Source organism: Pelodiscus sinensis, chromosome 3, assembly GCF_049634645.1.
Source record: "Pelodiscus sinensis isolate JC-2024 chromosome 3, ASM4963464v1, whole genome shotgun sequence".
Classification (NCBI taxonomy): domain Eukaryota; kingdom Metazoa; phylum Chordata; order Testudines; family Trionychidae; genus Pelodiscus; species Pelodiscus sinensis.
The window spans coordinates 165,218,834-165,232,732 of NC_134713.1; the positions used below are offsets into that span (position 1 = coordinate 165,218,834).

Sequence of the window (13,899 nt, forward strand, 5' to 3'; positions counted from 1 at the left end):
TCTCATACTTTGCCAGCCACCTTGGCCAAACAGACAACACTGATACAGAAATTGAATACAGGATCTGCTGTGCCAGCATATCTTTTGGAAATCTACTCAAACAAGTCTTCAACTATAGATATCTGCCAATAAGGCAGTTATCCCCATCCTTCTCGATGGGTGTGAGACCTGGATAAGTTTTAGATGACATCTCAAGTGGCTGGAGTGGTTCCAGCATCACTGTCTCAGAAGAATTCTCAGGATCAGCTGGGAAGACTGATAAACAAACTTCAGCATTTTCTCTGCAACCAACTTCAGTATAGATCATAGAATACTAGGACTGGAAGGGACCTCGAGAGGTCATCGAGTCCAGTCCCCTGCCCTCATGGTAGGACCAAATACTCATGAAACAGGTCATGAAATACCAACTCCACTGGATTGGCAACTGAGTTTGTATGCCTGATACTTGCCACCCAAAGGAAGTACTTTTCTCTCAGTTATGTCAGCGAGTAAGGGCTTGCAAAGGGCAGCAGAAGCACTTCAAAGATGTTACTAAAAGTACATCTTGGGGAAGAATCACCCAGAATAAAACAGTGGCACTGTACCGTGCACCAAGCCACATCTTACTGTGAGGAGAGAACAGACGTGCTCAGGAGACAGAGAAGCAACAAAAGAGGAAAGAAAGGGCAAAACAGTCAATTTGAGAACTTCTCAAAGATTCTCAAGATTACAGTTGTCACTATTGTGGAAAAATCTGGAGGGCACAAATTTGGTGCCTCAGCCATTTAAGAGTCCATCAATGCCCCCCCCCTTGGCAGACATCATCCTCACATCCAGGGATAGCCAAAGATAAAGAAGATATGGGCAGATCTTGCATCATTGTGTGGTCGTCCTCATGACATATTCTCAAGGAAACGGGTGGTGGTTATGGATACAAACACTCTCCTGGTTGGAGCAACGCAGAACATTTGGATCTAGTCAGTGTGTGGGGTAAAGAATCAGTGCAATCAGAGCTGTGAGTGATCTGTAAGAACTGTAACATGAATGGTCGCATTTCTCAAGCCCTATGTTAGAAGAGGTATGAGTGAGAAACCCTGCAGTGCAGAGCCAAAATCGAGGAACTCCAGCAGGGATACCAGAAAGCAAAGGAGGCAAGTAGCCCGTCTTATGCTGTACCCAAACCATGCTGGTTTTATGAAGGATTGGTCAGATTCTTGTGTGTGGACCCCACGACCAAACCCCAGGAGACTGTGCTTAGTTCTCAGCAAGAAGAGCCAGAAATACTTGTCCCACATACTCAGATACAAGTTGATGAAGAGATTGAAGAGGGCCAACAGATGATGAGGGCCAACTTAATTTTCTCAAGTCCCACTGTTTGTGAGAATGCATAACAACTCTACATGGAAGAGACACTGGGCGTTGAAGCAATGGAAGGGATGCAGGGTATGTTGCTCTGCAGGTCGGCAGGTTTGAGTGGGTGGCAGCCATGCGGGGCATTATGGAGGTGGTGCCGCAGCGAGTATTTGCTGTGAAGGTGCCCAGAGTTGGGGGCAGAGTGGGTAGTGGCCATGCAGGAGTGGTATGTTGCTCTCTAAGCAGTGGGAGAGGTGTCTGGTGGGGAATGCAGTACAGGATGATCAGAGGCTTACTTCTGTGAGCTGGCTAGCATTCCCTGGGTCTGCGTTATGGTCAAATACAGCATCGATGCACCCACAGCTAGCACTAATATCTTCCAGGGAAATAGTGTAGAAGATTTGCCTGATGCACTTTATTAATTTTTGTCACGGAGATTCCACAGCAGAGCTGCTGTTGCCACCCTCTGTGATACAACGCTTTCCCAAAGCAGTCCTCTGTGTGTGCTGCCGGAACCAAGGCAGCACAGAGTTTGGCTGCATATGGACCAGGGAGCCCGCCACTTGCCTCCAAAACTCATCCCAAATTTGCTTGTTAATCTTCATCAGGGATATGTCAGCAAGAGTGACTGCAGCCTGTGGACAAGTGTAGGATTATCAAGAACTGTTTCATTGTACAACTGCTGCGCAACTGTGGTCTGTTCTTTCTTGGGGAGTCATCATTAAACCTCCTTCCCTCCTCAATTTCCCCTCCCACTTTTAAAACTCACCATGATCACAGTTTCTGTAGAGATCGGTGTTTGCCTTCAGGCTAATCGAAAAAAGTGGGCATGCACGTTAGTAAAGTGTAACAATATTTATCATGAAAAGTAGTCACTCTATTGTTAATGGTTACTTTTGCAGAGTAGGCCTTGAGAAATACACCAGCAGACAGACCATGCCAGTTGAGGAAAAAGAAGCAAAGGACGTGTGAGGATCTGGTGAAGGATTTGTTGGGTCACGCAACAAATCAGTCAAAGGAATAAAGAGCAACAAAGAGAGCTGAGAGAGGAAAGATGAGCTAGGGAGAAGGAGCAGAGAAATTAATACATAAATGAGACCACTGAGTGCATGCTACAGCTCATTCAGGACCAAAATGACATCCTGAGGAGTACTATCCTGATAAATAGAAACCAGAACCAAAAGCCTCCCATGCAGAACTCTTTTCCTAGTAAACATCCCCCCCATCACTATTCATGGCTGCAAATGTGCAATTCTTTATCCAGCATCCTTTCCTCTACACCCAAACACTCACAATCCAGTAATGGTTTCCTCTCCTTATGCTTCACTCTCTGTTAGCACAGCTGTGAGGTTTTCAAAGAACCCTTACTATCTCCTACCACAAGACATCAATAAAGAGAAATGTCATGCATGTTTCCATGAGTTTTTATTTTGTGTTAAACAACCCACACCAATCGCTCTTCTGTCCTTAACCCTTTGGTTCCATAGGAATCCCTCACTTAGAGGCAGGTAAGCAACCCCAACACACAGAAATGTCAGGCCCCCCTCATTGTCAAAGTGATTCCTCAGAGCCTCCCTGATATTGATGGCCACCCTATGTGCTCCTCTGACAGCATGAGTATTTGGCTCTTTGAACTGTGTGTACAAGTACTGTGCCTCAATGCTCCACACATGGGCAAAACCTTCACCCTTACTTTCACACAGATTATATAACCAGCAGCATGTGGGGATATTATCCTCCAGAAGGTCCAGCCTCCCATAGAGACTTCTCCATCTTCCTTTTAATCTGTCAAATGCACATTGAACAACCATTCAGCAGCAGCTTAAGGGAACCTGTTGTTGAATTGGTCCCGTCTGCTGGCCAAGTGCCCCGTGGAAGGCTTTATGAGCCAGGGCTGCAAGGAGTAGGCTGTGTCACTTAAGATCACTATAGGCATTTCCACATCTCCCACTGTAAATTTCTGGTCTGGAAAGAAAGTGCCAGCATGCAGCCTCTCGTACAAGCCATTGTTCCTGAAGATGTGTGCATCATGTTCCTCTCCAGACCACCCCACATTTATGTCTGTGAAATGCCCACAGTGATCCACAAGCACCTGAAGCACCATGGAGAGTTGATGTACTCTGAGGCAAGGTGAGATGTCACTATAATGGGGATGTGTGCCCCATCTTTTGCCCTGTTTCAGTTAGGAAAACCCTTTTCAGCAAAGCCAGCCACATTTCCCAATGTCACAGTCCTGTCCATCAAAATGCAATTTATTGCCCCACACGCTTGTAGAAGTGCTGCCCCAATGGTAGACTTTCCCACTCCAAACTGATTTGCAGCTGAACAGTAGCAAACTGGAGTGGCCAGCTCCCACAAAGCAATGGCCACATGCTTCTCTATCGAGAGAACAGCTCTCATTCAGGTGTCCTTATGCCACAGTTTAGGGGTCACTCAGCACTCGGCGGCAGGAAGGTTGCTCTATGTGTCTGAAAGTTCTGTAGCTGCTGCTTTTCATCCCAAACCTGCGTGAGAATGTGGTCCCACCACTCAGAGGTGGTTACTCTAACCCAAAAGAGACTATCCAATGAGTACATCAGGTCTGCCATAACAAAATTACATATCCTCTGAATCAAAATCTCACAAGTCATCGTCCTCCACCAGTAGGTCCGTAAGTAGGTATGCTGCAATGTGTGATGTCTTCTACACAGTGCTCACAACAAGGGCCAGAAAGCTGGGGTCCACTTTCTCTTGCTGCAGATGCTTGAGTTGGGGTGAAAGTAAGCCAGAAGCCCAGAGATGTCTGGGAAGAAAAGAGGTAGCTGACATGATGTTTTCCATATTCTCAATTTGCCTAGCGCTATGTAGCGCATTCTCACAGAGCTTAGTGAGTGAAGGTGTCACAAGGCACTATATGGGATACATACTCACAATGCTTTACTCTTTCTGTCAATGAGGAAGCTAGAGATGTGGCAATGAGTTGTTGATAGGAAGCACTAGAAAAACTGGTTTGGTGAGTTTTCAGTTTTGGCGACTTTTGCATGTCAACAGCACTTTTATTGCCAAAACTTGCAAATATAGACACAGCCTAAAAAACACACTTATGCAGATTTATTCCATAGTGATTAGTATTTCTATAGCTAGGAAATACTTAAGTCAAAAGTTGTATTGCAATTGAGCAGTCTTACTTAACTGTACTGTAAGCCTTTCAATAAGTCAAGTTTATCTATGTGTATTGAGCACTATAAAATCTTTTCTTTAAAGGTAAACCTTTTCTGTTTTGCAGCAAAGCTATTTTCATTTCATTTCATTTTATTTATTTTTAGTTTTTTGTATGCTAGGGTGAAGCTCTGCTAGCTTTGAAGCCTGTTAATGATCTGTTTGTAGCACAGGCAATCCAATTGTCAATTATATAATTTTTGTAGTAATCCAAAGCACTTGCGCTGATTAATTTTTTGTTTTTGACAAGTAAGGCATATGTGAGAGCCTTTGAATTCACAACTTCTGTGATAAAGAAGCAGGCAGATCAAATGTCACTGAAATAGTGCTTTGCAAACCTAGTCTGGAAGCTGCCATTGTCAGTTAAAACTAAAATAATAAAGGATGCGAAAAGTATTACATGACCAAGCAGTGAGCTTAATATTACTGTACATCTGCTTTTTATTAGAGGGTAGTGATGTGAATCTTCGAATGTGAAGTACTTGATGCCACATTCAGTTGGTATATTTTGTGGCTGTGATTGATATCCAAGAGTCTTCCATAAGAGGTAAAAAATTGGCATTAAGTTTGCTAGATTGGCTTCAAGCATCGTTATATAGTAAAGTTCTTTTCAGAATGATTTGTCAACCTATAATAATTGCAATTACCATTTAAATAGATATGTAAAATTTGTTGTGCTTCTGCAAACGTTAATTTGAATACACTCATTAGTCACTGTTTTTCTAGTATGCCAGTAAATGTACCATTGGGGAAAAGAAATATCTATGCTCCAAATATAATTTTAGCCATAGCTATTGGAGTATGCCTAGATTAGTAATGTGCAGCTTCTACGGTGGCTTATAAAAGACCTCCTTCCACCTTTCTGCGTCTATCAGGTTCTTTCTGTCCACACATCTTTTCTGCCCTCCCCACTGTTACCCCACTATCTTGTTCCTCATCTTTGAAAAAGAGACTATGGATTTTTATCCTGACTATTTACTTGTATCTTTCCCCCTCCTTTAATATTTTGTCTTCAGATTGTCGTTCCTTTGGAACAAGAAGCATCAACTTCTGTGTATTTGTACAGTGTGTAGTGGAATAACCAGCTGGCCCCAAGTGAGATCCTGGGATACTATCTGAGAAGAAATAAGTCATTACATTATAAATAATAAGCTAGTTTGTTATAAAGCAAAAAAAAAAATCTAGGTGTATATTATTATAATCATATTGGGTTCACAGTGGGAAACAAAATATTTGCTCCCTTATGGCAAGTATGCCACAGAGTTTATTTATAGCCACATATCAGGACTGATTCTCCAAGTGCATTAAACTGCATTGTACTGTGCTGGTCATACATGCTAATTAGGGATGTTAAAATACATGTATGTGTATTTTAACTGCTGAAAATTTCAACGGTTACATGGTTACATGCAAGGTGGTAATCGGCTCCCTGGTAGCTGGTGCACATGGAGAGCAGGATTTTAAGATGGCTCCCTGCACGTACTGGCTTACACCTGCCTCCCCACACTGCTGCCTCTGTATCAAAGTGTGTGGGGGGGGAGGGAGAGGAAGGAGGCAGCTGGCTCCCCAGGAACAGAGTGGGAGCTTGCATGTAACCATGAACATTAACTATTAAGCCCAGGGTTATTGGATAACCGTTTACTCACTTAAACTTTCAAATTCCTAATCCTAATGCCAATTTAACTTGCTCATGAAGGAGCTAACTTACTTTGAGGAAAATTTTGGTGGTTGTATCTCCTGTACCACGCAGTAGAGCAGGAGTCAGCACATTTTTTGGCCGAAGGGCCACATAGGGTATGAAAATTGTATGGAGAGCTGTGAATGCTCACAAAATTGCCTTTGGGGTGTTGGGTAATGGGTGAGGCTTCGGATGGGGGTGCAGACTCTGGAGTGGGGTTGGTGATGAGGAGTTTGAGGTACAGGAGGGGAGTCTAGGCTGGGACTGAGAGGTTTGGTGGACAAGAGGGCTGAGGCAGAGGGTTGAGGATGGGGGGGGGAGGGTGTTTCAGGAGTCCAGGCTCTGCTTATCTCCTAAAGCAGCTCCTAGAAACAACAGCATGCCCCCCTGTTGTCTGGCTTCTATGCAGAGGCATGGCCAGGTGGCTATGTGCATTGTCTTGTCTTCAGGCATTGCCCCTGCAGTTCCTAGCCAATAGGAGCTCTGGGGACAGTGATTAGTGCAGGGTCAGCTATGAAGTCCCCTGGATGCCCCATAGCATGTAGGAGCTTGAAGGGGGGAGCATCTTGCCGCTGCTTCCAGGATCTGCACAGAACCATGACTCACATGGAACATTACAAGCCTCAGACCTTTGTCCCCAGCAGGAGCTTGAGAGCCAGATTAAAACTGATGATGAGCCGGATGTGGCCCAGGCGCTATAATGTGCCCCCCTCTGGCATAGAGATTGTGCTAGAGCATCCCTGTGACCCAGTGATTCCTGACTACCAGACCAGCCTCTTGGTGGCGGAGTAAGACCCTTGTCACCATTGTAAGTTCAGCCTTCATGACCTGGTGGGGGCCTCAGCTGCAGACAGATAGGCCTGTTTATCGATCACTGCATCCAGTGACTGTTTTCCATCTCGCTGACTTGCTGAGTCACAGTAGGTAATTCTGTTCAGCCTTTCGTTTCTTCAGATTCTCTGTGTATTATGGTTGGCCCTCTGACGAGTGATTTTGACATTGTATAAGGAGGTACTTTATTGTTTCTTACTGGCTCATTGCCTCTACATAGTATAGTATCAAGACCATCGGGTTTAGCTGTGAGAAGGAATTTTGTGCTGGTAACTCACCCAAATCCAGCTTCCCTTGAGTAGGTTTGCTCTACATGCATCTTTCTGTCACTCTTGAGGGCTCTGAAGAGCAGCACCTTGATACTGATGGAACACCCTGTATATTGGTATTCCATGTCGCAATTTCTGTAGCTAAGCAGGGACATCTTACCAACAATGAACAGTGCTGAGGAACAGATAAATCAAACAGTCTATCTTCTCTGAACAGACATGCCTGGGAGAAGAGGAAGCTTATATAGTTTAACAATCATGGGAAAAGACTTTTCTATTCATAGTTATTGGAAGAAAGCAATGCCTGGCTGGTTAGCCCTAGGGACACTATTTACAAGTAGATGCCAACCCTGAGCTCACTACGTGAGGGGTGGCTACAACAGCTCTTGGGCTCCAGCAGTATCCAGGTTACATATGGAAAGAGGTTGAGTGTAAGATCTTCCTTCCTGGGTACAATTAGTTTTTTCGTAAATGTGGTAACAAGTTTTGTCATCTGTCATCTTGATTTGCATCCTGGCAGTCTCAATCAAGAATCAGTATTTAATCAGTACTAAGTCAAATTAACTGAGATGCTAAGTACAATTTTCTAGAGCAGCAGTTTTCAAACTGAGTCAGGAACCCAGAGTGGGTCACTAACCTGTTTTAATGGGGTTGCCAGGACTGGTGTTAGACTTGCTGGGACCTGGGTCAAAGCCCAAGGAATTCAGTCCTGGGCTGCAGGTGCTCAAAGTTACAGGACCCCTGCCTGGGGATGAACCTTTTGGGCTTCAGCTTTGGCCCCTGTTTGGGGTGGTCAACTCAGGCTTTGGTCCCCCCCCCCCCCCCCCGCCAAGGGCTCTGGCTTGGAATCCTTCATCTGGGGTGATGAGCTTGGACAGGCTCAGATTGTAGTCCTCTTTCCTGGGGGTCATACAGGAATTTTTGTTGTCAGAAGGGGGTCACAGTGCTATGAAGTTTGAGAACCCCTGTTTTAGAGCACCAAATAATCACTAAAAAAAAAAGTCCCAGTATAAGTTTGTCTCATTGACAGTCTATGGTGCTTGGACTTTTAAGTGACACAGGCTTTTCTGGAAATGATACTTTCTGTGTACATGCTATTTAATACACTCTGGGTGGTTTTTAGGTTGACAGTTGCTATGTAAACGTATCCTGGTATTGCTATCCAGTACATTTTCAAAGTGATTATTTAGTGTTTTATAGATCATTCAACTCCAGATGTACAGAGTACAGTGACATTTTTATGTTGTGGAAAACTAATGTAATGAACCAGAGTTAAATTTTCACTTTATGAGAAATATCTACAAACATCAATAATGTCATTTAAAATTCTACCACTTGGGTTCAGAAGAAATTTCAGAACTCGGTTACAGAAAATGTGTGTCACTCATTTTTAGTATGAAAACACTGTTATATAAAAATAAACATTTCATCTGTGTGTGAAATAATCTTAGACTAATTGACTCTGGATTAAAAAATCAGCTGGCTAATAGGCCTATGAAAATGAACACTGATGCAGCAATATGTGTTCATTTTAGTTTTTGAATTATTTTTAATAAAAGTTCAGTGAGTATGGATTTCTGCTTTACATTTTTAGAAGTCAGGAAAAGACTGAGAAAACTATGAATCTTGATTATAACTTTGTGCTGCTTTCATTTGTGTTAAAATATTTTCTCTCACTTAAGGCATTCACACTGATTTTTTTCCAGGGAAGAAAAAGGAGAGATTAAATATCTAGAACACCCAAAACATTAACAAAAGTAATTATGTGGTACTGCTCTTTACATAAAACCACAGTTGTTTTCTTATTTTGTTTTTCAGTTTCCATAGCTAGACGTGTACAAGATCCATTAGCTGAGCTAGTGAAAATTGAGCCGAAGCACATTGGAGTTGGAATGTATCAGGTAAAGTAATGCAGATCATTTAATCTAGAATTTCAACATGATATAATGCAACATAAAAATACTGCTTTGTAATTAAGTGTCAACTAGTTATGTGCCTGCTTTAAAAGATTTGTGTGGGATCGGTGGGATGGTACTCAATATTTTTCTTGTATGTATTTATTAAAATTCTTTGGCTATAAATCAGTGGTGATTTAGACTTAGAAATGATTGTAGCCAAATTTATAGTCTGTTTATCAAACTGTCAACCTAATCTGTAAGGATGTAATCTCTTTCACATAATGTAAAATAGCGGAAGATATTGATCCTTCATTTAGTAAAAGCCATTGGTTGATGCCATTACTTTTGTTATTTCTTCCCTTGGTGTTTGTAATAAAAACACTGATTTCAGATTTTTTTTTATTTACTAAAGCCAAATTGGAAAATGTTTGACAATTTTCATGTTATTTTGTGTTTCATTAAGTTATTTGGGGGAAGGCAATGCTTGAAAATAGTTTCTAAATGTGGCTTTTATTTTATTGGCTATGCCTGTTTGTCTTACACAAACATAGTATAAATTCTATATATTATAAAATACAAATAAATAAGTATTGCCCCCAGCTGAGGAAATAATTTAAGCACTTGTTTAAATCCCAGAGACTTGACTAGAGAAATGTAGCAAGTGTAAGGAAAGTTAAGCATGTGCTTAAGTGCACTCTCAAACATGAGTGCTTTTATGAATCCATGAAATGAAGCAGAAGTAAAAGCTGAAAGGTTAGAAGAAATAAACCTCCCTACTGTATTTAACTATATAGTTCAGAGTTCATGTTGCTGTATTTCAAGTTAAGTTCATGAGTGTCAATGGAGTGGAATTGTGGTCAATGGACATTTGTATGGCTTAAAGTGCTATGGCAAAGCCAAATCTTCAGTAAAAGATAATGTTGAATGCTTGCTTGTACAAAAATAAGTGAAATGTATCCTGTAACGTGTATTTATTGCAAAACGTTGTTGGTCAACATTTCATCTATTGAAGGTTGCTCACTGTACCATTCATTATTGAGTAGATGCATTCAGATGGCTACAGGCTAGTGAATAGATTTGAATCTTAATAATTGGAAAATAAGTTAAAAACTACTTTTTATAAATGAAATATACTATAATTTTATGAATAATTAATACTCTGATTAGGAATATAAGTGACTAGTCTACTATCTGATAAGCAAAAGCTTTTTGGATAGTTGACTAGTCCCTCGATTAGTTGCTCCCCCCTACACTTGCAGCCTCTATCAAAGGCAGCAAGGTGGGGGATCCGGTGCTAGAGGGAGCCTGCTTAAAAGGCTGTTCCCCCACCCCCCCAGCACCATCTCTGTGGGAGGGCAGGGGAGGCAAAGTGGTAGTGGGGACCGGGCACAAGCCAGAAATCACTTGATTCCTGGCTCATGCCTAGTCCCAGACGCACCTGGGCTAGCAGGCTATTAACACATTTAAAAGGTTAAAGCGCAGCGGGGGGGCCCAACATGAGCTGGGATAGCTGATTCCTGGCTTGCACAGGGTCCCCCCGCTGTGCTCCAACCATTAAATACATTTAAAAGTAAAATGTATTGATATGATTGGTGTGCAGCAGGGAGGACCCTGCGCAAGCCAGGAATCAGCTATCCTGGCTCGCTTTGGGTCTCTCCTGCTGCACTTCAGCCTTTTAAATGTATTAAGAGCTGAGAGGCTTGGCATCAAACACCGAGCACCGAAAAGGTTCTGCATATGCAGACATTATCTGCTACCACCATTATGCATGGTGTGCTGTAAGCCCACTGCAATACTTTAAAATCTAATGCATTTAAAATCTAATGCTTATTTTAAAGTTTAGAAAAAGGGGATTTCAAAATTGCAACTGCAGTTAAGGTAGGACACTGCAAGTTTTCCCTCCTATCCTTTGCACTTGAATGACACTGTGGTGCAGATAATACTTTTGGATAAATAAACTTCTTCAGCCCATTTTATGTGAAAATATCAGCTCATAAGCTACAAGATGCTTGTTCATTGGCATGAAAGAATTCTGAAATTTCCGAGCATACCATGACACTTTTGAAAACATTTTATTACTGCTTTTCAAAGTTTTGTTAACCTTTGGGTAAAAACTCCTTGAGGGGGAAAATATTAAGCTATTATGACTTGTTTTTCTTTGGGGAAAACAGTTATTTGTTTACATCTTAGCAGTTTAGAGCTGGAAAAAGGTCTACTGGATCACTGAGTGATTGTAGCATATAGTTCCTCAATAAATAATGTATCAGATGCAGCATTGAATCTTATCCAAAAGAACGCAAGGATCATTTTATATTTGCTTCTCCTTGGTACTAGATTCTTTTACTGATTTCTAAGATAAAATATGAAATAACAGGATATATAAAGGCAATGGTCTTTTGACAAAGAACATTATTTTATTCACCCACAGTAACAATAAACATGTAATAGCTGCTCTGTATGACCACACTCCAAAATGAACTTTCTAGTATACTCAGAAAGTTAACCTATCCATGATCTGGTTCCTTTGGCATGGGGGAGGAACAGTTACTAGAGGAGGGGAAATCACAGATGAATGTTAAAACATTTGCATGCATTTTTTTCAAAATTAAGAGCAGGTTGGTCCCTCAGTGTGATTCACAGAGGTGGGCCAACAATGCCATTTCCCTGTGCCCCCCTTATGGAAGGTGGTGTGGTGCCACACCATTGTGTCTCTGCCTTTTTTTCAGCTCTACCTTCACTGTTTGTTTTTGATTTTTTGTTTTTCTCAGCCGCATGTGGTGAGATGTTAAAAAAAAGTTTTTTGCCTTAGCAGGCAAAATACCTATGGATAACCCTGATGTTTTCTCCCAGTTAAACCCTGATCAAGACTTTCTAAATGGGGTGCTTAAATTTAGAGTGATGAGTCCATAGTTAGGCTCTTAAATATGAGCACAGTTTTCAGAAGGGTTGAGCACTCAGTAACTCCCACTGAGTGAAAAGTAGCTGCTGGATATTAGCACCTTTTAACCAATCAGGCTACTCCCAAAGGAATAATCAGTTTATAGAGGATTACCTGTCCCCATCCACTCCGCCACTACCACCACCACCACACATACCACCAGGTTGCAGACCGTCTGTGCCTGAGGTTTGAATTGTCTGAGTTGAAATGTAAATTTCTTGTTTATGCTTAAGTAGGTGATAGCTTTTTAACATCTTGCTGGCATGCCAGTGAGAAGCTTTCTGTTTAAAAATGCTTTGTGAGCATTAACCCAGAATTACAACATATTTCAGAAACAGTCATACCGCATAATGTACAATTTTACACACACTGTTGATACACATATCTGATCAAGATATTATTCAGCAGATTGAGCTTTCAAATGATACTTCACAAGGCAAACTTTGTACAAACTATATCATAACCTTTAAAAGTGGTGAACATTGGGTACAAGGTATCACAGTGCTAATGAATTATGTATTGCAGTAAGAGACATTAGACCTCACTTCTTCTGAAAAGTGGTCTCCTCCTGGGTAGAAAGAGTATCTACCTCAGTATAGGTTGAATCCCTCTAGTACTGGCACCCTCAGGACCTGACCAGAGAATTTGCCAAACCATGGGAGGTAAATATTGTCTAGCATCATTACAACACTTCCACTGCTTACTGGGCTCTTAGAAGACATTTGGGGTAAATTAGAGCTAAATAACTGCACAAAACACTGAGAGCCACTGGTGTCTATAACAAACTTTATGGGACTGCAGGAAACTCGGCCACATGCACAATAAGTGGACAACCAGCTAACTAAAATTATGCCGGGCCACGGATGTTGCTGAATCAGAGAGTGCCCAACTAGAGAAGTTCAACCTCTTTAAGAAATTTGAGCGATCTGTTGAAGATCAACATACCCTTTCATCTGCCACTATTATGAGCATATGGGAGTGTTCTCTGAGACCTCTTTCAAGTGTCCTTGCTGTTGATCTCTGGTTATTTCCCCAAGATAGATCCTGTTCTGTTTGGATATTGGGTACTACTAGTTGTATCAATTTCCAGATAGTTGGACCCCACCCAAGCAGAAAATAGATTTGTAAATTGTCGTTCTAAAATACAATTAAAGAGTCTGAAATCCCAATTTGGACAATGCTTTATTATTGTTTTATAGTATAGTTCAAAACCGTAGAGGAGAAGCACCCCAAATTTTAGATTTCTAATAGCTTCTTTCAGAGGTGCAATTTAAAGGCAGGATCAGAATTTTCACTTGACTGAAGCTCCCTGAAAATTATTGTAGATATAATTGAGTTTATTGTGAAAAATACTTTTCCAGCTTTTTAAGAGCATTTTTGTGAAGCTTCATGGTCAGAAACATATCAGGATAGTTAGTTGCATTGATGGCTGAGCTATAATAGTTATATATGCCTTATGTGAGGACCTAGTGCTTAAAAGGAAATCTGGCAATATTACTGTGCATTGTATTTGAACTGTAGACATTCTTATTGATCAGGGAAGAGGGTTACATCAGAATATCTATTATCAATGGATATAAGAAAAAACTCTGATTGTGAATTTAAATATCTTTTGTTATCTAGGTAAAATTCTTTCTGTGATCCATAATTGCTGTGGAATGATTTTAGCTCCACTATTGTAAGATGATTCAATTTGCAAAGATGGAACACAGAAGGACTCTGAGCCATCAGTGTTCCATAGGGCAGATCAGTCTT

At 41.4% G+C, this 13,899-nt stretch overlaps 1 protein-coding gene across 4 annotated transcripts in view; it reads left to right on the top strand.

The window, feature by feature from the left end:
- SRBD1 (S1 RNA binding domain 1) overlaps positions 1-13,899 on the top strand; it is a 236,501-nt gene that overhangs the window by 129,060 nt on the left and 93,542 nt on the right. For all 4 annotated transcript variants that reach the window (XM_075925416.1, XM_075925414.1, XM_075925415.1 and 1 more), the window contains one exon: positions 9,127-9,209. In XM_075925416.1, the coding sequence (XP_075781531.1) occupies positions 9,127-9,209 (83 nt within the window). The remainder of the gene's footprint in view (positions 1-9,126; positions 9,210-13,899) is intronic.